This window comes from Myxocyprinus asiaticus, chromosome 36, assembly GCF_019703515.2.
Source record: "Myxocyprinus asiaticus isolate MX2 ecotype Aquarium Trade chromosome 36, UBuf_Myxa_2, whole genome shotgun sequence".
In the NCBI taxonomy this organism is placed as follows: domain Eukaryota; kingdom Metazoa; phylum Chordata; class Actinopteri; order Cypriniformes; family Catostomidae; genus Myxocyprinus; species Myxocyprinus asiaticus.
Window position 1 is genome coordinate 24118425 of NC_059379.1, and position 25681 is coordinate 24144105.

General features: G+C 36.4%; 1 protein-coding gene across 4 annotated transcripts; it reads left to right on the plus strand.

Moving 5' to 3' along the window:
* The first annotated feature begins 1763 nt into the window (after positions 1-1763).
* On the plus strand, positions 1764-25681 carry baiap2l1a (BAR/IMD domain containing adaptor protein 2 like 1a). Of its 4 annotated transcripts, none has more exons than XM_051673808.1 (14): positions 1773-1993; positions 4729-4804; positions 5000-5086; positions 9594-9655; positions 13374-13445; positions 13564-13698; positions 16275-16427; positions 16910-17065; positions 17292-17412; positions 17621-17828; positions 22166-22225; positions 22348-22510; positions 24471-24511; positions 24607-25681. In XM_051673808.1, the coding sequence occupies exons 1-14, from the start codon at positions 1943-1945 to the stop codon at positions 24677-24679; spliced, it is 1458 nt and encodes a 485-aa protein (XP_051529768.1). In that variant the 5' UTR covers positions 1773-1942; the 3' UTR covers positions 24680-25681. The 4 variants fall into 4 exon arrangements, with proteins under 4 accessions (XP_051529770.1, XP_051529771.1, XP_051529768.1 ...); XM_051673809.1 differs by having other exon boundaries at positions 1775-1993; positions 22351-22510; XM_051673810.1 differs by lacking the exons at positions 24471-24511; positions 24607-25681 and adding an exon at positions 22634-24446 and having other exon boundaries at positions 1764-1993.

Here is a 25681-nt window from a genome sequence, read left to right on the forward strand (position 1 = left end):
GAATGGTGACCAGAACTTTGAAGCTCCAAAAAGCACATAAAACTTCTGAAGCAACCCAATTGGGTGAGAACAGACCAAAATGTAACTCCTTTTTCACTATAAATCTTGACATGTGTTGTCTCCTTGGTGATCATGATTTCAAGCTTGATTACACTTCCTAGCACCATCTAGCGCTCTGTGCATGCGTCAAGAAAGTGTAATCGACAGGGGTGTAACGATTCACTCATCTTACAATTTGGTTTGGTTCACGATACTGAACTCAAGGTTTGGTTCAGTTCACAATTTTTTAAACTAAGCCTAAATCAAGAAATTTTTTTAAGATTGAAAGTTTTTTATTTTTCATCATTATTACAAATACATATGCAAAACAGTTCCTTTCCTTTGAAATTTAGCTGTTCTTCAGAGTGGTAAATGATGCATCAGAGATGTACTGGGACTAAAAATCAGTCCAGAACAGACCAATGGTGACACCAAATGGAAATATTATCTTATAATTCTGCTTACTGAAAATACTGAATTATGTTAGATACATATGCTGCTTACATACTGTTATTGCTTACATGCATTTAAAATATTTTAAATTCAAATTTTTATTTTTCTAAAATACTATTGACTCTGATTACATCTAAATAATGTTTTCATAAATACATATTTAAAGGAAGTGCATGCTTATCCAAATAAATAATAATAATTTACTGATTAATAATAATAATCAGGCTGATTGCTTGATTGCCACTCAACATTCCAACACTACACAGTCGTTAATACGGCCCTGAATAGAACAGACAAAAAATAATGTTTTATTTTTTTAAACATCACATCTCCATGATGCACATTATCACATTTTTAACCGTGATGTACACGTTTATTGTGATTTTTAACCACAATAAACAATTACACCCCTAGTAATCGAGGTTGAAATCATGATCGTGCCTTGAGACTACAATGGCAAGATGTACTCTGAAAAAGGAGTTCTATTTTGGTCTGTTCTAACATATAATTGATTAGATAGCTTCTGATGACATGGATTTAACCACTGGAGTCGTATTGATTACTTTTATGCTGCCTTTATGTGCTTTTTGGAGCTTCAAAGTTTTGGTCAGCATTTACCTGCATTGTATGGACCTACAGAGCTGAGATATTCTTCCAAAAAATATATAATAATAATAATAATAATAATAATAACAATAATAATAATAAATATTGTGTGTTCTGCAGAAGAAAGAAAGTCATGCACATCTGGGATGGCATGAGGATGAGAAAATGAGAGAATTTTCATTTTGGGGTGGACTATACCTTTAAATTATTTGATACCACATAGGCCACACTTGTTCTCAGTTATCAAGGCTACCCGCTTCAGTCTGTTAGTGTACTTCATATGAGTTTATGTTACTCAAAGACAAGTAAAGTTTTCAATTTTCAGCTTAAAGGAGCAAATCACAAGAACGAAAACAAATTGTCGGCATTTGTAATAAAAAGATTCCACAGCGCGCGCTTCCCACTATAGGACTCGCAAGCATTCGATGATTTCGCTTTCGACCAGAAAACATGTTTAGAAATTAAGGATGTATTTACAGTAAATATCACAGTGTATAATATAACCAGTTTAATAATAATAACACTGTGCCACAATTACAATTTCTTTCCAATATAAGGCTTAAGCAATTAGTACTCAGATTTTACTCAACTTGAAAATTCCATTTAATCGAGAAAATGAACAGCTGACGTCACGGATCCCACCTTTCCCACGTGTGGCGCGAGGTCGCTCAGAAAAGTTTGATCCACCTCCAGCGTATCAGTGCTGTATTGTGTTCTCCGAGAGAGCGCTTGTGCGCTCATTTCTCACACACTGTAACCGGTGGGAAGAAAACACAGAAGACTTTTACGGAAAGTTGAAACAAACAAATAGTCTTTAAGGACGTTTCGAGGACTACATGCAAAAATGTCTCGAGCCCCGGAGGACGTGAACAAGCTCACCGAGAGCACTTATAAGGTAAAATTCAATCACAGCTTTCTACTTGTTGTAAACTGTACCAAAGAGTATGCAGCTCTGTGAAAGCTGGCGTATTAAGTTAAATAAGGAACTATTAGGCTATAACACTCTTACACGATGGACAATTCAAATTAGTTATGCAATAGTGACATGAGTGCATATTAAAGTACCTCAGTAGGTACAAACCTGTTTGTGCTGGACTGTTTCTGTTATTGCATACCTGACTGTTCATTGTTTTGTCAAGGGTGTTTGTCTGGGTAGTTAAGAGGAACTGCCCAGAATTACAGTTGAAGTCAGAAGTTTACATACACTTAGGTTGAAATCATTAAAACGTTTTTTTTTTTTTTTTTTTTTTAAACCACTCCACAGATTTCAGATTGACAAACTATAGTTTTGGCAAGTTGTTTAAGACATCTTTGTGCATGACACAAGTAATTTTTCCAACAATTGTTTACAGACAGATTGTTTCACTTTTAATTGACTATGTAGGTCAGAAGTTTAAATTAATTAAGTTAAATGTGCCTTTAAACAGCTTGGAAAATTCCAGAAAATGATGTCAAGCCTTTTAGACAATTAGCTTATGAATGGAGGTGTACCTGTGGATGTTTTCTTTAAGGCCTACCTTCAAACTCGGTGCCTCTTTGCTTGACATCATGGGAAAATCAAAAGAAATCAGCCAAAACCTCAGAAAAATAATTTGTGGACCTCCACAAGTCTGGTTCATACTTGGGAGCAATTTCCAAACGCCTGAAGGTACCACGTTCATCTGTACAAACAATAGTACGCAAATATAAACACCATGGGACCACGCAGCCATCATACCACTCAGGAAGCAGACGCATTCTGTCTCCTAGAGATGAACGTAGTTTGGTGTGAAAAGCGCAAATCAATCCCAGAACAACAGCAAAGGACCTTGTGAAGATGCTGGAGGAAACATGTAGACAAGTATCTATATCCACAGTAAAATGAGTCCTATATAGACATAACCTGAAAGGCTGCTCAGCAAGAAAGAAGCCACTGCTCCAAGACCGCCATAAAAAAGCAAGACTACAGTTTGCAAGTGCACATGGGGACAAAAATCTTACTTTTTTGGAGAAATTTCCTCTGGTCTGATGAAACAAATATTGAGCTTTTTGGCCATAATGACCATCGTTATGTTTGGAGGAAAAAGGGTGAGGCTTGCAAGCCAAAGAACACCATCCCAACCATGAAGCATGGGAGTGAAAGCATCATGTTGTGGGGGTGTTTTACTGCAGGAAAGACTGGTGCACTTCACAAAATAGATGGCATCATAAGGAATGAAAATTATGCGGATATATTGAAGCAACATCTCAAGACATCAACATGAAGTTAAAGCTCGGTCGCAAATGGGTCTTCCAAATGGACAATGACCCCAAGCATACCTCCAAATTTGTGGCAAAATGGCTTAAGGACAACAAAGTCAAGGTATTGGAGTGGCCATCACAAAGTCCTGACCTCAATCCCATAGAAAATTTGTGGGCAGGACTGAAAAAGCGTGTGCGAGCAAGGAGGCCTACAAACCTGACTCCATTACACCAGTTCTGTCTGGAGGAATGGGCCAAAATTCCAGCAACTTATTGTGAGAAGCTTGTGGAAGGCTACCCAAAATGTTTGACCCAAGTTAAACAATTTAAAGGCAATGCTACCAAATACTAACAAAGTGTATGTAAACTTCTGACCCACTGGGAATGTGATGAAAGAAATAAAAGCTGAAATAATTCATTCTCTCTACTATTATTCTGAAATTTCACATTCTTAAAATAAAATAGTGATCCTAACTGACCTAAGACAGGGAAAGTTTTCTATGATTAAATGTTAGGAATTGTGAAAAACTGAGTTTAAATATATTTGGCTAAGGTGTACGTAAACTTCTGACTTCAACTGTACATTGTTGGCCATTTCAATCAAGAGCAACAGGGCCCTGGATTGATTTTAGCAGGACTTTGATCCCATAAGGCAATTGAATTACAAATATAAGTAAATGATTCAACCGCTACAACAGTGCTATATTTAGAAAATTATATATATAAATATTTTTTATTTTTATTTCTGTTGTAATTTTGCTGTAATGTTGCATGAACAGCACTCGGTAATTTTTCTTCATTTAAAAAGTTTAACTTTTAAAGAAATTAATTGTTATTTTAAAACATATGTATAAAATCATGAGCACACACATGAGATTAAGACCAGTCATATCATTAACCTTATAAAAGCTGTTCAGTTCTACATGGAGAGGGTCACCTAATGGGGGCTGCCATGTTACAATCACATGACCAGCCGAATACTACTTGCTTAATCTCAGTAACCATCCTGTTATTGGACACTTTCACTCGTAGATTATATTAATCATGAAAGACTGTAAATAGTTAATTTCTACAATGTCATCTGTAACTAAAAACTATTGTGTTTAAAGGATGCTGTATCCATGCAGCTAGGTATCACTCTAAATCCAATATAACCTATTTAAAATAAAATTACTGAGTGCACCTTTAAAGACGATAAAATATGGTTGGGCAGTCTTTATTTTACTCTGAATAGGGAATGTTCCCATAATTAAATGTAGAAAAAGAAAATTATTTGTCAGTAAACATACAGGTGTAGGCACTTCAATCTGTGTTGTATTTTTAGATGAAGTTACTTAACAGTTCCATTCTGCTGTAAAAAGCTGCCTTAGATGGAACTTTGAAATATGAGCTTTGTTTCCTGCTCCGCAGAATGTGATGGAGCAATTCAACCCAGGGCTGCGGAATCTAGTCAACCTGGGAAAGAGCTATGAGAAATCAGTGGCAGGTAACCACCTCACTTTATTTACAGAAAAATATATGTGCATCACCACCATCCTCCATTTTTGCATGGAGCTGTTCAAAGAGAAAGCATACTGTTGAATTAAAAACAGCTGTGATAATACATAGATCACATAGAGAACAATACTTGCAAGACAGATTTCAGTTCCTGTTAATCACTTTGGTGTATTCACTCGCACAGCAATGACCCTTGCTGGAAAGGCGTATTTTGACGCAGTCTCAAAGATTGGGGAAAATGCTGCTGTGTCACCGGTTTCCAGGGAGCTGGGTGAGTATGACTCTCTAATCATTGCCCAGAGGTCCTAATCTGACCTTCACTTAGCTATATAGATTTTCTGTGCAGACAGATCTGCTAAACATTTCCTAATAGATGATTCATTGCTCTCAGCATGTCTTGGAATGTCCTGTGCCAGTCATTTCCTCTCTTATCAAGACTGCACAGACCACATGTTAACACTGGTGTCTGCATTTAGCCCCAGACAGGTTTGGTTCTTGTTGACTCTTTGTGACTCAGTATAAATTTGATTCATATCGTCTGGAAAATATAGACAGAGCTTTATTGTAAATTCTAAGTGGCATCTGTTAGGCAACTTTTCATACTCGCCACCTCAGGTCTAGCTGAGGTATCCTAAAAAGGCTTTTGCTCTCCAGTGTGGCTGTAGGCAGCCTGTGTCCTTTTGTGATTTTACTGAGCTCCTCTGTCCTTGTCTGGGCCTATATCCTGGAATGCCTTCTAGACAGCTCAGATGACCACAAGACAGTGTGATTTCTCACACGTTTCACACAGACTGGCAGCAAACACAGAAAGCAAACGTTACGCTGCGAGACTTTGTGCTCTAAGCTTTCTTGTTTAAATCGTAGCTCAAATGTTTCAAAGGAACACGCAGTGTCAAAGTGCTCACCAGTTTTATTCAGATTTTATTTTTTATGCATATTTTATGCTCCAAATGGCTGTGATGTGGAGTCATAAGATCATGCATCATATTAACATCCTAGGAAGTACCTTTATAATACTTTGGTGATTACTGGTGCTAGCAGAGGTGGTGCCAGAGGAATAGCAACCTTATCTGTAAATGAAAGATCTTGCTCTTGGTAGAAGTTTCATAATGTATTAAAAGAATATTATGAGAACTTGTTCCTTATATGAAGAATGCATGGCTTATGACTGATTTTGACACTTGGTTAAGCTATCATTATATCAACATGCCTGCAGTAAATGTCCACAATAGTCAAAAGTAAGTGCATGTTGACTCAACTCAATTGGAATTTGATAGTAACTAATAAGAACTCCAGACTTCATGTCTCTGTTCTTATTAAAAATGGTTGGGTCACGTGTTATCAAATGATCCTGAAAAATGAATTATTGCCGTAAAGTTCAGTTTAGTTCTAAACGCAGTGAGTTCTCTGGGGAATCCAAACATTCAGTTGAACTGTATGACTGGAATGTTAAAAGTGCTCAGTCTACTCACCACCCTTTTCCCTTGCTGACATGCTCTTCTAAAATTAAGCCCAAGAGCGTTCAAATGCAAGAATACATTTGTTGTTTTAACAGAAACAAGTTCCTTACTAGTGGCAAGGTGCTTGTTGTCTTGTGCTACAATTGTCTGTGACAGACATTATCTCACTACACAAACCAGAATGTGGTTGTTAGGGACATGCCAAATTTCTAACTACTCGGAGACTGTTTGGTTTAGCTGCTTGATGATGTGAACTGGAAAATGTCCTTTGGCCACATTTGAAGGGAAGAGGGCTTTTCATCTGTCCCTTAGAACATTGTGCTAGAGATTGCAGAGAGACTTGATGCTGTTTGGCATAAAACCCGCCTCTTATACCTGTCGAAGATGCAAAGCATATTGTGTCTCATACCTCTGTCACACAATAATCCTTTAATATTTTCAGCCTTCTTCTCAGGCATTAAGACATTAAATCAACTGGATTTATTCAATGAAACACATGCTGAAGGAATTTCTGAATAGATTGTATGTAAAGCATTCATGTGTTAATTGTCTAATATAATTAAATTACTCATGAATTTATGAACGAATTGCACAAATCTGTTTGTTTCTTGATAAAGGCCTATTTGAATATTTTCTGAAAGAGATTTCTACCCCTACCTGTGATTTGTAGTTTAAATATTTACTTGGTCTCTACTAGTGTAGTGATCAACTGAGATTGAGCAGGCTTATTAATCGGCCAATATTTGGCCATTATGAGATTATTTGGCAAATTAATAGAAGTGTTACCTCATGTGTGTCAGTCCTAAACTCTACCAACAAACTTTCATTTTTTTTTTTTTTATCCCCCAGTGAATTTTGAGTTAATATTGTGTAAAATAAGTATTTAATTTCAGAAAATTTGTGTTGCATTTGCTGTCTTTAAATTGTCTATTGTGCTTATATCGGCATTATTTTGGTCAACAGCCGTTTAGATATTGGTGTCTGCATTGGTCATTGGAAAAACCCATATCAGTCGACCAATAGTTATGATGCTTCTCATTAGTTGCTAAACTGAGTAAGCATTAGGAACGCAAACAAAAATATCTGTAATTTTTAAGATTAAATTAAAGAGGACAATATCCTCTTGCCAGACCATCAGTGTAAATAAGAATCTTGTGTAAAAAGGCAAGCAAATCCTCAGACCTGTTTATTTATGCCTAAAGCCTTTTATAATTTTACTTTCAAAACCCAGTTCACTGACCATGCACTGTACTTGCTTTTTAAACTAATCCAAATGCAGGTGCATATCATGGGAGTTTGATTTACACAGTAATTTACATTACGTATTTAGAACTGGCCCATGTATGCTTATCATACAGAACTCAACATGTACAGTACAACAAATCCATTACTTTTCAGTACTACAGAACTTGATTAACAGTTATCTATTGTAGCCAATTGACCATTGTAAATCCTCTTAATGTCAACATGAAACACAGTTTGTAGCCCATTTTACATCTGTAATTGGACATATTTCTAAGTGAAAAAGGATATTCAACAAGAAAAAAAATTTAGGGCAGGACTGCAAGTCTATCCATCAGGAACTGATAAGATAATAAAAACTGACCATTACATTCCAGAATGGAGCCTGGTGGTTGGAGAGAAGTCGTAGAAAGCAATAGCTTTCTCTGATAAATTGCACTAAATCAGACCAGAAACATGCATTAAAGTAAATATAGAAAAAGCCATTTAGGCTTCTTCCATTTGCAGAGATGCCCCTTTGTAAGGTTGTGCTCCCTTTTGCATCATCTGTTGGGTTGCAAAAACACAGAGATCTATCTGGCACTCTTGGTACAAAAACATAATTTACAAGCTCACTCTGCTGACCTTTCCATGCTAATGATGTTATTATAACTGCTATAAAAGCGGTAGCGAGCAGCCAATAATGCACAGCTTTCTTTAACTCACCCTTGTTTATTTGATGTAAGGTTTGTTTTTTATGAGCAGCACTAATGAAGCACCAGCAGTATGAAATGATAATCCTACTGAGTAGGAGAAAAAAGTGCATGCTAAGGATGTAGAAACAGGGGAGCACACATGTAAAGTGAATGGAGTCCTGAAGACAAGACTTTTTGAAAGTTCAAGTTCAAAGATGCCTACAGAAGAGGAGTCTGTATTTCCAAGTTGCGGTGGATACATCACTAGAAATAGCTACAACATGGGGCATCATGCACCTATATTGTTTAGGGGGCTCCAGTGGTGGTCTTGGCTTAATTAGTGCCCAAGGTGAGATGGCATGATCAAAGAAAAAATACTGTTAGATTTGTACGCAAAACGTATGTGTTTGCTCACTGCAGTGTGAGTGAAATGGGATTCAAATCCCCCAAGATTTTTTTTTAAATCAACCACGCACAATTGCAGCTGAACTTAACAGTGATCACTGTGCACTATCATTGTATGGAAATGAACAGATTAGACATTTAACATGCAAACTCATACAAGTTTCAAATTACTGTTTTGGGTGAACTATCCCTTATCCCTGATCTGAACAGATTATTTTTATTACAACATTTAGACTGATAGTTTACTTGCAATACTTGTGCAACTTTATCTTAATTATTAAAATTCAAACTATCATTTTGTTTTAAAGGAATGTTCTGGGTTCAGCTCAATCGACAGCATTTGTGGCATAATGTTAATTACCACAAAAATTCATTCCGACTCGTCCATCCTTTTCTATAAAAAAAAAAAAAAATCGAGGCTACATTAAGGCACTCACTATGGAGACAGTTTATGGAGGGTTTAAACAGAAATTTGAAGCTTAGAATTTTATAAAAGCACTTGCTTTAATTCTTCTGTTAAAACGTATTATTGTAGCTGTAAAGTTGTTTAAATTGTTTAAACATCGTCATGATAATGAAGTTGTAAAACTGGCTTTATCTTTACGCAGAAAAGGTTAGTAAGTGATTTTATCACACTAAAATCATGTTTACACATATATACTTTGTCTTGTGGCTATACTTTTAACAGAGTATTTTATCATTCAAAAATTGGCCCTCATTTACTTCCATTGTAAGTGCCTCACTGTAACCCAGATTTTTGCTTTTTTAAGAAAAAGGAGGGACGAGTCAAAATTAATTTTTGTGGTAATCAACATTATGCCACAAATGCTGTCGATTGAGCTTAACTTGTATTGAACCTGGAACATTCCTTCAAGGAAGTTGCACCCAATTGGCTCAAACAATCTATGGGGGCACATACCCCCTCAGTTTGAATGGGCATGACACTTGAGGTTGCAGGAGCAGGAATGTAGCTTGAATCTTTCACTTTCTTTTTCAGGAGTGGTTCTGATGGAGATTGCAGATGTGCATAAGAAGGTCCAGCTGGAGATGGAGGAGTCTGTAAGTATGCCTGGCCTTTCAGCAGCTTCATGGCTGTCTTCCCTTATTCCTCTCTTTGTTTTATTGCTCTTTTTCATTTAAACCTCTACACAACCCATAAACGGACTAGAGTACATCTAGAGTAATACTCTCATTTATCAGATGACCCTGGTCACATTTTATAATAGGAATTTATTTTTGTTAGTGCCTTGCTAGTGTGAAGGTCAAGGAGGTCTATAATACCTGGAGAAAGCCATCCATTAGCATTCCCATTCATCTCAATGACGGTTGCTTGGTTGGCATAGGATCCCCCCAGCCAAACCTTAAACCCTTGTAAGATCCTATGGAGTGCAGTGCTCTAATGGAATAAAAAGTGTCTGGCAATACATGTGCATTGGTATACAGTAGCAAGCAATGGCATTGGAGGAACACCTCAGAACATGAGCTCTATGTGTATTTGTACTTGTACATTATACAGTACTGTGAAAAAGTATTTGATTTTTTTTTCTGTTTGTGTATCTCATTTTAAATTGTTAAAACAAAATCTAACATAAAACAAAGGCAATCTGAATAAACATAAAATACAGTTTTTAAATTATAATGTTATTATTGAAGCAAAAAAGTTATCCAATAGCAACTGTGCCTGTGTGAAAAATTATTTGCCCCCCTTAGTTAATAAATCCCCAAATCTATGAAACCACATTCATAATGGGGTTCAGCTGGACTAGACACACCCAGGCCTGATTACTGCCAGCCCTATTCAATCAAATCAACACCTAAATAGAACTTTTTCAGCAGCATGAAGTTGGCTAAAAGGTCCCACCCAGTAGCACTATGCCAAGGTCGAAAGAAGTTCCAGAAAAGATGAGGAAAAAGGTGATTGAACTACATCAGTCTGGGAAGGGTTACAAAACTATTTCAAAGGCTCTTGGACTCCAAAGAACCACATCGAGAGCCATTATCTCCAAATGGAGAACTTGGCACAGTAGTGAACCTTCCCAGAAGTGGCCGACCTTCCAAAATTCCTCCAAGAGCACAGCGACGACTCATCCAGGAGGTCATAAAAAAGCCAAGGACAACATCCAAGGAACTGCAGGCCTCTCTTGCATCAATAAAGGTCATTGTTCATGACTCCGCTATCAGAAAGACACTGGCAAAAATGCCATCCATGGAAGAGTGTCGAGGCGAAAACCACTGCTAACCCAGAAGAACATTAAGGCTCGTCTGAATTTTGCCAAAACACACCTTGATGATCCTCAAACCTTTTGGGAGAATGTTCTGTGGACTGATGAGTCGAAAGTGGAACTGTTTGGAAAACAGGTCCTGTTAAATCTGCCGTAAATCAAACACAGAATTCCATAAAATGAACATACCTATGGTCAAGCATGGTGGTGGTAGTGTGATGGTGTGGGGATGCTTTGCTACTTCAGGGCCAGGGTGACTTGCAATAATTGAGGGAAACATGAATTCTGCTCTCTACCAGAAAATCCTAAAGGAGAACGTCCGGTCATAAGTCCATGAGTTGAAGCTCAAGCGCAACTGGATTATGCAGAAAAACAATGATCCAAAGCATAGGAGTAAGTCCACCTCTAAATGGCTCAAAAGAAGCTAAATTTAAGTTTTGGAGTGACCCTAGCCAAAGTCCTGACTTGAACCCAATTGAGATGCTGTGGCAGGACCTTAAATGGGCAGTTCATGCTAGAAAACCCTCCAGTGTGGCTGAACTAAAGCAGTTCTACAAAGAAGAGTGGGCCAAAATTCCACCACAGCATTGTGAAAGACTGATTTCCAGTTATTGGAAGCATTTGGTTGCAGTTGTTGCTGCTAAAGGTGGCTCAACCAGCTATTAAGCTTAATGGGGGCAGTTATGTTTTCACATGGGTGATATAGGTGTTGGATAACTTTTTTGCTTCAGAAATATATATTTGAAAACTGTATTTTTTGTTTACTCAGGTTGCCTTTGTTTTATGTTTTATCTCGTTTGAAGATCTAAAACAATTTAGTATGAAAAATAGAAGAAATTAGGAAGGGGGCAAATATTTGTTCACAGCACTCATTCATAGTCCCATGCTTTTGAAGCTGACAATGAGATTTTTCCTTTTTAAAAAAAAAAAACAAAAAAAAACAAAAAAAAACACTGAGATTTTATAAATCACATACAAGCATCTGTTGCCTGAAGGAAAGTGTGTGAGTTGAAAGTATGAGTTTATCTGTGGTATGTGACCGCAGTGAGGGCTGACCCTCCGTTCTCTTGACTTTCAGAGCATTTCTCCCTGCAAACCCTGCAGAACCTTTTTTTAAATCAGATAATCTTACACTGGTGGCCAAAAGTTTGGAATACTGTACAGATTTTGCTGTTTCTGAAGGAAATTGGTACTTTAATTCACCAAAGTGTTATTCAACTGATCACAACGTATAGTCAGGACATTACTGATGTTAAAAACAGCACCATCACTATTTGGGAAAAAAAAAAAAAAAGTAATTTTTAATCAAATCTAGACAGGCCCCATTTCCAGCAGCCATCACTCCAACACCTTATCCTTGAGTAATCATGCTAAATTGCTAATTTGGTACTAGAAACTCACTTGCCATTATATCAGACACAGTTGAAAGATAGTTGGTTCGTTAAATGAAGCTTAACATTGTCTTTGTGTTTGTTTTTGAGTTTCCACAGTATGCAATAGACTGGCATGTCTTAAGGTTAATATTAGGTCAAAAATGGCAAAAAAAAGAAATGGCTTTCTCTAGAAACTCATCAGTCAATCATTGTTTGAGGAATGAAGGCTATACAATGTTTGAAATTGCCAAAAAACTGAAGATTTCATACAAAGGTGTACACTACAGTCTTCAAAGACAAAGGACAACTGGCTCTAATAAGGGCAGAAAGAGATGTGGAAGGCCAGATGTACAGCTAAACAAGAGGATAAGTACATCAGAGTCTCTAGTTTGAGAAATTGATGCCTCACATGTCCTCAGCTGACAGCTTCATTGAATTCTACCTGCTCAACACCAGTTTCATGTACAACAGTAAAGAGAAGACTCAGGGGTGCAGGCCTTATGGGAAGAATTGCAAAGAAAATGCCACTTTTGAAACAGGAAAAGAAAAGGTTAGAGTGGGCAAAGAAACACAGACATCGGACAACAGATAATTGGAAAAGAGTGTTATGGATCTTAACCCCATTGAGATTTGTGGGATCAGCTAGACTGTAAGGTGTGTGAGAAATGCCTGCCAAGACAGCCACATCTATGGCAAGAGCTACAGGAAGCGTGAGGTGAAATGTCACCCGAGTATCTGGATAAACTGACAGCTAGAATGCCAAGGATCTGCAAAGCTGTCATTGCTGCACATGGAGGATTTTTTGATGAGAACTCTTTGAAGTAGTTTAAGTTATTTTTTCAAATTGTAATAGTAATTTTTCACGTTATTAATGTCCTGACTATACATTGTGATCAGTTGAATGCCAATTTGGTGAATAAAAGTGCAATTTCTTTCCATAAGAGCAAAATCTGTACATTATTCCAAACTTTTGGCTGCCAGTGAAGGTATTCACACTTGCAGAAGGTATTTTGAATGTTTAACCACAGAAGCTGATAAGATAACACTTTTGTTCGAATTCTCTACTTAGTCACGTTATCATTGTTGTGGAATTCACCAGTCTAAATGCAATATCACCGTTATTGATTTTTTTTTATCCATCTGTGACTAATTTGTAATTCCTCCAATCCCTTGTTGTGATAGTTCAAGAAGTTCCACAGAGAGCTCGTCGCAGAACTGGAAAAGAAAACCGATATGGATACCAAGTATATGAATGTAAGTATTGCATGTTTTTACTCCATTACTGTTCAAACTTGAGTAATACTCCATGTATTACGCTCACCTGTGTGAGCAAGGTAATTTTAAGGATGCTGTGATATTACAATCCTCCTAGGCCACTTTCAAAAGATACCAGTCTGAACACAAAATGAAGCAAGATTTCCTGGACAAATCGCAGACCGACCTGAAGAAACTGCGCAGAAAAAGTCAAGGGAAGCATTCGTCTAAATACGAGATCAAAGAAAATGAGGTGAGGACATCTTTTGATATTTGGTGAAACGTTATATCTGTCCGTAATGTACTTGAAGTTGCTCTCAGTTATTCAAGTGCATATACAATTCAGTTTAGTTTCTGGCTCTGTATCAGGAGCATTCTTTGCCACTCAATACCTATAACATAATTCACTGGGCTAGGCTCTTTGGTTTTTAATACCAGTTTTTATTCCTCACCCGTCACCATTGTGGTCCTCCTTTCAAAGGCACATTGTTTCTTTGAACAGTTTGCAATGGAAATCTGTTTACATAACATGTTTGTTTTAGAGTTTATTTATGTCCTGTTTTGACAGTTGTCTAAAGGAAAATTGAAATGATTGAGTACTGTGTTTATGAATAAAGAAGCACCCTACAATTGTGTAAATTGTGTTTTAACAGAACCAAATATTAATAGTAAAAATTTGTTTTGATGACTATGAATTACGAGTCTATGAAATTGAGAACTGATAACTGGGAAATTATCAAGTCTAATAAAGCATTCATTTAGACTCTACTATTCTAAACACAACAGCAAACTCAAAACGATAATTCTGGGTGGGGCTGATGAATCGCTTATAAAAACTTGTTTCTCAACACCAAAGTATCAATTGACCGAAAGTGGATTAAGTTGATGAGGTTGCTTAATCATATAGTACCACCCAGTTTATTTGTCTACCTTCATTGCTTTTCATAAAATATAATTTGTCTGGGATCTCATTCAAAAACATGTCAATTTTTGTCCCTGACAGAACCAACTGAATCATAATTTCATATAACCATAAAGTCCTATCAAATATTTTACATGCACTGCTGTTGTTAAAGCTACTGCAAAACAATACTGTAGGTAGCTTGTGTGGGTCTCGCTTGTCTAGGCATGATCCACTAATGGAAAATACAACTCCAAGGAAACAAGCAAAGTTCATGGTCACTTTGAAAACTTAGGCAGAGAACTATAATTGGAAGGGAAATCCTGTAAAGAAGACCAGAGCTCTGTTCCTGGTTTCATTTTCACTGGTTTGAAGGGTAACCGCTTCTACAAGCTGTGTCTAAGTGTTACTTGCATGTAGGGGTGTGACGAGATCTCATGCCACGATATTTCGCGATATTTCTCGTTGAGGTGAAAAGCTGTCTCACGATATCAGCATGACGGAGTATGAGGGTGAAATTAGCATAGAAGATGCCCCCGTCACTTAAATCGTTTGTGTGGCAGCATTTTATGTACCCGGTGGAAACAATAAACGGCGACAGAGAAGACACGAACAAAGGCTGTTTTTTTTTTGTTTTTTTGTTTTGTGTCTCTTATTTTTTTATCTATTGTCAATTACTTTTATGTATATGCACTTACAGGTATAACATTTTTAACCTTTTTTGCATTCCCAATAAAAAAATAAAAAATATTTTGCCTGACGTATGCGGCCGACAAATGCGACCTCCGGAGGTCGCAGCCTTCCAAACGAGACACAGTCAATATGTAAGCACTGTAAGAAAATAGTGCCGTACACCGCGGCTAACACAATCACTATGCAAAAATACCTACAGAACCACCGCAGCTCTCAACTAAATTCAACCAGGTCTGAAGAGACTCATGTGAAATTATACAGGAGAGAAGCCAGTCAGTTGAGTCTGTGGCAAAACCTTTTACAGTGCTTGCATATTGTTCTCTCTTTTACTGCATATGATAATTCATACTCAGAAATTAGAACTGAAGTGACATCATTACAAGATGATTAGTTAAAACATTTAAAAATGCACCTGCATTGTTTTGCATTTTGTGAAAAGTGTTTTGAAACACTTGCCTGAAATGTTTCTCATGATCTTAAAAATCTTTTCATCTGAAGGTGTATGCTTAAATGTTTGAAATTAGTTTTGTAGACAAAAATATAATTGTGCCACCATATTAATTTATTTAATTGATGACTTGGACCAAATAATAAAGAAAAGCAGCCAATAAGTGCCCAACATAGATGGGAACTCTTTCAATACTGTTTAAAAAGCATCCCAGGGTGATACCTCAAGAAGTTGGTTGAGAAAATGTCAAGAGTACATGTCTGCAAATTCTAGGCAAAGGGTGACTACTTTGAAGAAGCTAAAATATAACACAGTTTTGATTTATTTTGGATTTTGTTTAGTCACAACATAATTCCCATAGTTCCATTTATGTTATTCCATAGTTTTGATGACTTTACTATTATTCTAAAATGTAAAAAAAAAAAAATAAAAAAAAAAAATAAAAAAAATAATAATAATGTGTTTCAAAACTTTTGACCGGTAGTGTATATAGTGTTAAAATATCGTCTCATCTCGTTCTCGTGAACCCAGTATCGTGTATCATTTCGTCTCGTGAGCTTAAGTGTATTGTCACACCCCTACTCTCAAGACATTGGCTGCATTAGCATTAGGTGTTAATTCTCATTTTGTTAAATGTCATTGTATTGCAAATGTCCCGAATCTTTCCAAGTATATCTGTCCTGTTCTTGCTAAAAGTACGTTGACTAATCAAGAAACAAAGGATCATCTATTATATCATTAATTTGAGCCTTATTTCATATATCTTGTGATTTGCTATAATTGTTAGTGCTTGGAGACCATCTCATCCCGGCAGACAGACATGCAAAGGTTTATCGCAGAAGGATGTAGGGAAGCTCTGTTGGAAGAGAAAAGAAGGTTCTGTTTCCTAGTGGACAAACACTGTGCCTTCTCATACCAGCTAGCAGATTTTCATGACAAGGTAACCCATTGAATGTATTCTGGTTTCCCTTTAAATCTATATAAAGAGAATAGTTCATCCAAAAATAAAAATAATTTACATTTTTTAATCATCTTGTGTCGTTTCAAACCTTTATGACTTTCTTCTGTGGGACAGAAAATGTGTATTTTTGTAGAATATCCAGAACATCCCCAAATTTGGTATGTTCCTAAAACTATCACTATTGTATGGCATCAGAGGACTAGAAATACAGTGTGCAAGTCTTATTGACCACTTTTATGGTGCTTTTTCCTTTTTTTCCTTTTCATTATATGGACAAGAGTGGCCAGGATATACTGTAGGCTGCTGTAAAAAAAAAAGAAAAGAAAAAAGAGATTAACCATTTGTATTCCACAGAAAAAGGAAAGTCACTTTCAAATAAAAGGAACATTAGATGATATCCTAATTATTAAATCAAAACTGATTGCTCATGTACATGTACAAACTGTTCATGCACTTCACAGGCCAAGGAGATACTGACTGTCAAACTGCCCAGTTGGCAGGATAAGTGCACTGATGCCACCAAGGTTCCAGACACAGTGATTTCCATGATTGAGGGTCTGAAGACTCCAATGACAGTCATACCTAAGTCCTCGGCTATTATGGAGCACAGTGACCGGGTCAGTCTCAAACAGACAACCATGCTTTAACCAACGCTAATGTTAAACTACATTTTAGTTAATGTTTCATTGTACCTTCAACAAAATATGTATTAAATAAAATGTAAATGTACAAGTATATGACTTTGCAATGCCTTCAAATATTTATTATTGATGTACAATGTAAGCATAATAATAAAGTATGTAAATGCATTAATAAGGTACAATGTTATTTTTGTTTTCTCAGAACCATTCAGATGCAGTGGTTCCACCACCAGCCCCGTCACTCAAAGCCCACACGAGTCCACTGGCCAGCATGTTCTCCCAAGACATTCCCAAAAGCCCCATCTCATCAGAGCAGTGCTCAGGCAAGCTGAAGACTCTCTTATGCTTTGATCTATTCTGTTTAATCAGATAACAGCTTCTCATCTCAGTAATTAAGTACAGTTTAGTCTGTATTGTGTTTGTATTTAAGAGGGACTCCAAATATAAGTTTGATTGCTAAACAGACTGATTAGTGTTGCAAAATAAATTTTGAAAATGGCACAGAAATAATGCTTGCTTTGAAATCAACAGATCAAGACAGCCTTGATGGCCTGTCCAGGTCTACATCTGTGTCCAGTGGTATGGACGTGGTGAAGAAGATCAGAGTGCAAACTATTTTCCCCCACACAGCTGGAAATAATGAGACCCTGCTGAGCTTTGATGATGGAGACATCATTACACTGCTTATTCAAGATGAGCGGGATGGATGGCTGTATGGAGAACTAGAACATACTGGACAGTAAGTTTAGGCTAGGCTTTGTCATACATAAACATAATTATATGGCGCTGTTTAAAAAAAAAAAAAAAAAAAAAAAAAAAAAGCTTGTCATTCTGAGTTGTCATATGTACCCCATAAAATCAGAATTGGAGTTTTGTGGCTTTAGTTCAGGTCTATTTGCTTTGTGGTAATCTATATTCTAGCATGCTCATTAAAGTTGACAAAATTAAACTTATGCAGATATAAGTTTGTAAGTATACTGTAAGTTTGATTAAATTAACAACAGAGCTTTAATATTTAGATTAGATAACTTCATAAACTGATGTTTATGTAAATAAATAAATCACCTTTATGTGTATGTCATCTTCTTGCCAGGAGGTTATGGAAGCTGCAGCACAGTAAGTTTAAATACATCCTAAAGGACTGTTTTCACTTTTTGAGGGAGTGATACTGATTTAAAGGTGCTGTAAGCGATTTTATTTCATGGAAAAGTATGCAAAATAAATAAATAAATAAATAGATGAATAAATTACAAATTCCAAGGAAGGGAACTAAGTGGACTAAGGGTTCAGATAAATTCCCTCGCAATGTCCGCAATATGTGTCCAAGGCTCAGCAGATTTGCTCTTTGCTCCCTGGAGTTTGGCACATGACCTCATTCACAACAATATGAAAGAAAGTCTTAGCCCACAATTTATTTTATAGTTCATACTTCAACTGGTGCCTTGCTTATGCTGCTCTCAGGTAAATCTGTTCTTTATGAAAATATTAAGAGGACAAAGGAAATATTGTTAAGTGAAAGGCACCTGTAACCATTTCAAATAATGAAGGCAGCAGTGCAGTTAGCTGCGCTTTGCGTGGTCTTGTATTTGTGTTTTTGGACATTTTAGTGAGCCGCTTTGTTATACCTGATCAGCTCTGCCATTTCAAAGTTCCAAAGTCCACAGATTTTCCCTCACTACCTATTATGCTGTCTCACTGCTATTTTGAGAAAAGAAAACGTCTTAATGAACTGATGCACACTTTAAAGCTCAGTTTAAAGTTAGCTGCAGCTGGCTGTGTGACAGTTCATAAGCAACCAATTCCAAATGCATTCTTAATAACTACATTGTGCTCCACTGTACATTTGTGCCACTATAGTGATTTTTTTTTTTTTTTTTTTAACCGCTTAAAGGAAGGTGCACTCAGTATTGTTTTCCTCTTTAAAATCCCTCTAAAGAAATAAATTGTGCTTTTGAACAATGTTTAAAATCATGTACACCCATATCAGTAGTCTAAAAGCCGATTTATTTTACATGGAGCTGGGCTGCCTCATGGGGGCTGACAAGTTGAGATCACATGACCTGCTCAATACTAAACACTTTATCTTGGTAACCCCACTGAAATCAGACACTTCCGTTAACAGAATGAATTCACCATATCTGACTGTGAATAGCACAGTTCTACACAGATATCAGTAAATGAAAACTATTGCTTTTGCATAATGCTGCACACATGCTGGTGTCAGTATAAGTCCAGTATAAGCAATATTGGTCAGTACAATTAAACAACAAATTTCTGTGTGCGTATCCTGTTGTTCCAAATTCATATGACTTTTAACAGAAGATGTTAGCCAAAATGAGAGCTTCAGTCACCATTTGCTTTGTGTGAAAAATAAGTAATAGGCTGATTAATTAGTCATAAAATTTGATTAAATTATGTTGAATTCATAATTATTTTCCAAAATATGCTAAAGACGTAAATATAAATGGTGGGATAATTTGTACTATACATAAACATTAACAAAAAATCCCCAAAACAAATAAATAAATAAATCAAAACCTGGTTTTAGGTTACATTCACTGGTTCAAAAATGTAAATGTAGATCAGGCATAAATGGGTATTGGGTAATGCATTGTTGAACAGAAGAATGCACAACTGTAAAGAAGATTCAAAATCTTTTCCAAACATTCTTTGTATTTATGGAGTACAGGGAGGTTTGGCTACTGTTGTTACATTAATTATTAAGCCAATATGAATAAAGGATAAAATCATGTCTGACTTAACAGACTAAGTAGACTGCTGATAATCCATATATATTTGAATATAATCACGGGGACATTTACTGAAGCAATAATTAAAAAATTTAAATGCAATCTGTTGTCTATACAGGCAGATAAATCTGATCTACCAAGCAGACTCACAAAATTAAAAACTTAATGACGTGTAACACATTTAAGGACAAAAAATGTTTGCAAGTAAATGCGCTGTACATCGCCAATCTTTTCTAGTGTATTCTCCAAATATTCCACAATATGCGAAGTATATCATAATTGGGAAAGAAAAGAACAACTTATTTTGCTTATAGACGCGCACAATTATGAACTGAGGCAGAAATCCTAACTAAACTTTCTTAATTTAAAGTGCTTGTTTGTTTCCTGAAATCTGAGACAGCCACTGTAACATATTGGGTATTATAATAGTCATTATGATTTACTATTAAATTAAATTGATAGAGATTTTGCTATATCGCAATATGTAAATATCCATGTGTGCAGCGTGGGCTTATCTATCAGTGGGCAGGGCTTCACGTGATACTGAGAGAATTTAAGAAACATAAACAGGGATTTTATTGCATTTAAAAAAAAATAAAAAAAAACATTTGGTGGCCACCCAAGCAAATGCAATGACATTCATCTCACGTTCGCCGCTTCATTAGTGCTTACTATGCTTCTTATCTCGTCTCTGACTTCTCAAGGAGGAAGCGAGGTCTGGGTAAACATTCAACAAGTCTTTTGTTTTACACACTTTCTCGTCTAACACAACAAGGTTTACTTTACAGCACAACACAAAATGCACAAAACACTGCTGCATGTGTCTCTCCCTCTCCTCCGGCTGACTGGAATGCTCTTATGTCCCTCTATGCTCTCATTGAAAATACAAACAGCTGTTAGAGAGAATTTCCCACAGGTGTCAATCCTTAATGTTCTTCCTCTCGTGACATCACTCGACTACGCCCCCATCACCACACGGTCATATTAAAAAAATAAAAAATTCTGCAAGAAATGTTTACATAATTTGGGATATTTTCTGCATTTTTTTTTACATTTTTGTTGCATTGCTTTGGGAAGATGTTGAGTTTCTTGAGGAAAGTTTATAATAATAATAATAACAATAATAATAATAATATCGGTCAACAACATATCAAATTTAGTATTATGGTAAGATTGATTTAAAACGAAGTTGTTTTTTTGTTTTTTACTTGGACTGTAGTCTATTTCCAAATAAAGAGAAAACTATATAAGAGGAAGCATTTATTTCACTGACTGGATTTTCCAAAAATAGGCAGTACAGTATGGTTATTTAATATATACATTTAGTTAATTTTCCTAAAAATATTACTGTATCGTGATATACAGAACAGTGCAAAAGTCTTAGGCACATAAGATGCTTCACAAAAACATTTGTCTTAAGGTTATTTATATCTTCAGCTTTAGTGTGTCAATTGGAAATATACATTTTAGACTCCCAAACATTACTTTTGCAAATAGTATAGAAGAACAGGGAGCCCTGCAACAGATGGCATGGTCCCCACAAAGCCCCCCACTGAACATCGAGACAGTCTGTGATTAAAAGAAGAGACAGAAGCTATTGAGACAGCCGAAATCGATAGAAGAACTGTCGTGAATTCTCCAAGAAGCTTGGAACATCCTATTTGCCAACAAGCAAGAAAAACTGTGTCCAGGTGTCCCTATGAGAATTGGTGCTGTTTTAAAGGCAAAGGTGGCCACACCAAATATTGATTTAGATTTTTTTATGTTTACAGGACTTTTTATGACATTAATTGATAAATGAAAACTATTTATGGCATTATTTTTGAAGACATCCTCACTATGCAACATTTTTCCCAAGTGCCTAAAACTTTTGCACAGTACTGTATATCATTATCATGATATAAAATGACTCGTAAGATTTTGGACATATCGCCCACCCCTAAATTTCCGTAATTGATGCCTCACATTTTTTACAGAATATTGGTACATTTTTAAACCCCTACATACTATTATGAAGCAAAAGAATGTCATTTGCCATGGCTATGCCACTGCGTCATCAGAGGGGCACCTGCACTTCAGCAAAAGGGCAGGGGCTCGAGCCCCTAGAGCCACCCCTTCTGCGCATGCCTGCTGCGTAGCATCTCCTTTTGTATTCTATGGAAAAAAGTCATACAGGTTTGGAACAACATAAGGTTGAGTAAATGATGACAGAATTTTCATGATTGCATGAACTATCCCTATGTTGCACATGGAAAACTGTCACACATTTGTTTGTCAGATATAGTCACATGCACATTATGGTTTTATGCTTTGTATTCAATTGCAGAAGGGGCTGGTTTCCCTCATCTTATTGCCGAACTTACAATGATCCGGTGATCGCAATCAGGTGAGCACAGAGAAACAGAAAACCTTGATGGGATTTCAACTGAAAGGAACAATGTTTATCTGTATATAAAAAGGCAGTAAGACATCAAGTGCCTGACTGTCATCTATATGCTTTGTGTTTAGCAGAGTGGAGAGCCCATTGCATAGTCAGAGTGCGGTTGATCTCCCAGAGCAGACGGAGGAAGACGAGGAGGTGGAGGAACCCAAGCTGCTGCCCCCACCTGACTACAGTTACTCATCCAGGGACTTACCCTTCAAGCCCTCCACCCCCTCTCCACAGAACACGGTAAACACAGTGCATTGGATAATAGGAAAACTAAATGCAACTTAGTTGAAAAAGCAGCTATCAGGAGTACCTCTATCTGGGCCTCTTCATTGGTTTCTTTTTCTTTGTGGCTGCAATAAATAGGGAAAGCCATTGATGTGTATTCCAGGAGGGACTCCCTGATCAGATTTGCTTTCCCTCTAGGGTGAACATGAAACCTCTGTCCTTCCCTAGTTCTGTACAGCAGGAACACATGAAGGATGCACATACAATACAGAAGAGTTGCTTTTTGTGATGTCATATTATATACAGTATGTAAATATATGATATTACAATACCAGTCAGAAGTTTGTACATACTTGACTGAATTTGTTTCTCATGAAAACCTTTTGATATAAAGGCTTATGTTTAAATGAATTGTGTTGACAAACATAGATTTTGCCTAAATAGGAATTTCTTTACAAAACTCATTATTTTTTTTTATTTATTTTTTTTAAATGGCTGTGTTGGAGTGTATAGTAAAGGAAAAGCAGCCTACAAGTGACCACTGTACATAGGAACATGAATACTGTTTAAAAGCATGTGTGCAAAGTTGTAATCTAGACAAAGGGTGGCTACTCTGATGTTTTCTACTGAATAAGTTTTAATTTCCTTAACATTTATCACTGCCCATACTTTCAATTTTGTAGTTCTGTTGACTTTGCTATTACTCTAAAATGTTGCAAATAGATATAATAAAGATAGGTGTGCCCAAACCTTTGACTGGTAGTATGTGTGTGTATGTATGTGTGTGTGTGTGTGTGTGTGTGTGTATATATATATATAAGGTTGTAGAATCGTTCAAACTAAATTTACATTAGTTGCAAGTCCTACAAAAAGAAACGTAAGACCTACAATTATGTAAACTTTGTTCTTTGCCAGGGGGCCTAGGGAGGGGTAAATGAATGCTCTGCATTACTGTCATTGTGAAAAATAAAAAGACATCTGAAAAATGCACCTAACCTGGTTTGACATTGTAAGACAGAGTGGGGACAATTAGCGTTGCACCATGTCAGCTGATGTCAAACTGAAATATATGGCTCACTATGCTGAATGACCTCAAGCAACATGAACTGAGATAAAATTGACAGTGTTTGGACAGAAGTAATTCACCTAGAATGTGCTCGTATGGCAGTGGTCAGGTGACTAGCTGCTGTAATAGACACACATGGACTGTTTAGGCAGATTTAAATGCTTCTCCACTGCTGCCACTTCAGCTAGTCTGACTTTGATCTCAAATTTGCCCTGTTGTGCATTTACTCTGCAAACAGGCATGCCTTAATCCAAGATACCTCCTGTCAATGTGTGTAAAAATTACAAAATATGAGCCATTTGATTCCCTGTTTGATTGGTGCTCAGGTTTATGAATGGTTGCTTTTAGTACTCTTATTATTACCTTTGGTAAACATGGTACCAAAATTGTTTAGCTTAAAACATTTTTTTTATATTTTGCAAAATTATTTGCATGACATAAGCTGCATTTAAAACTGATAATTTGTAAATGTATTAACAACAGTGATACTGATTCATAATTATATGGTTGGTTATTTTGCATTTTCTTCCTGCTGTGCACAACCCTATAAGTACAGACCTGCGACCCACCAGTTGAGAGTGTCTGGTTTATGAAAACATGGAGCATACAACAGTATGTCATATGCAAAGTATCTTGCATATTCCCTGACTGTTAACTGTTCGTAGTCACTTGAATTAGTAATGATTAGATTTTCTTCTCTCCGATGGAGTAAGCAAGCGTTTCAAGATGATCAAGGTTCTAGGTACTAAAGTTTGCTGGTGAAGTGACAGAATTATCTGTTGACATCCTAATCAAACCAGTCTGACAGGGAAACGCTCTTCACTTTAAAGTTCCAAAGAACAGAAACAGTCACAGAATGTACATTTCTGCCACCGACTTTTCATTTGTTTTTTTTTGTATCTGCAACAGGTGTCTTTGCCAAATGGTCACTCCATACCTCCATTCCTAGTGTGAGTAACTTTAACAGAATATATTACCAATACTACTAAAATGCCCTAGAATTTAACCTAATCACTACTAGCATAATGCCTCTATTTCTCCTCAGAGGTGGGAATCCATTTGCCACAGTCAGACTCCGACCCACCATTACAAACGACAGATCAGCACCAGTCGTTTGATGGAACTGGATGCAGCCCTGCCCTGGTGTGAAGTTATCTCATTTTGACAATGCAAATTCGGCAGAGGAACCAAATGAAAGAGTTCTGTTACAGCATCTTTTTTTTATTTTATTTTTTTTATCCAGAGTTTCTAAATAGGCAAACACCAGCACAATTTAAATTTGCATACATCATTATTTATAAGGATTTTAGACTTTGATTAAATTATTTTAAATTGTAACTGAATTCATACAGTGAGTTTCCAAGAGAATTGGAAGTGCACAGCACTAAACTGGCTCTTGACCAAAAACCTAGTTTCTGACCATATTGGTCCTCTCTCTGTATCTGGGCCTTGTTAGGGTAAACTGAAGTCACCTATGTATGGCCTAAGGTTCAAGTGTTGCAGCCCCTAATTAGAAACACAGCATATAACCAAATCATATTTCATTTCAAATTCCAGTGAAGTATAAGATGCCAAAGTGTTCCATTTGGAATATGGTTTCATTGTAGACTGTTTGCATTATACAATATCATTGTTTTTTTTTTTTTTTAAATGCTGATATATTTCTTATCCGCCACATCTTTTACACTTCTGGAGGAGGAAAATGTAAAGACTGTTTTTTTTAATTGTTTATACCTCCTCATGTAAAATAAGAGTGCAATGTGTGATAACATTCAGTTGAACAATTGCCATATTAGTTGAATGTTGATTTATTGACTTTAGCTGAAGATCATGTCAACCTAATGAGTATTCTTACCTTAGTGATGGAAGAGAAATGCCCCAAGCATTCCATCACTCTTAAGTGAATAAATGTTGATTTGTTTTTATGAAGTATTGTAAGGTTGTGTACATATTGTGCTTTTGCTAGCATGTTGTCGAGGAAAGCTTTTTTTTTATTATTATTATTTCTCAGAGCTTTTTCTTTTTGGTTGCAATATTGATTCATCACCCCATTTCCTGTTATAGCACATTAGTCTGAAATAAAGGTGTGTATATATGTGTATAATAAAACCTATTGAAGT

Coding starts and splice junctions, on each gene's coding strand:
- baiap2l1a (XM_051673808.1), top strand. CDS start 1,943: ATGTCTCGAGCCCCGGAGGACGTGAACAAGCTCACCGAGAGCACTTAT. Junction 13,446..13,563: donor TGGATACCAAGTATATGAAT/GTAAGTATTGCA, acceptor CAATCCTCCTAG/GCCACTTTCAAAAGATACCA. Junction 22,226..22,347: donor GATCCGGTGATCGCAATCAG/GTGAGCACAGAG, acceptor CTTTGTGTTTAG/CAGAGTGGAGAGCCCATTGC.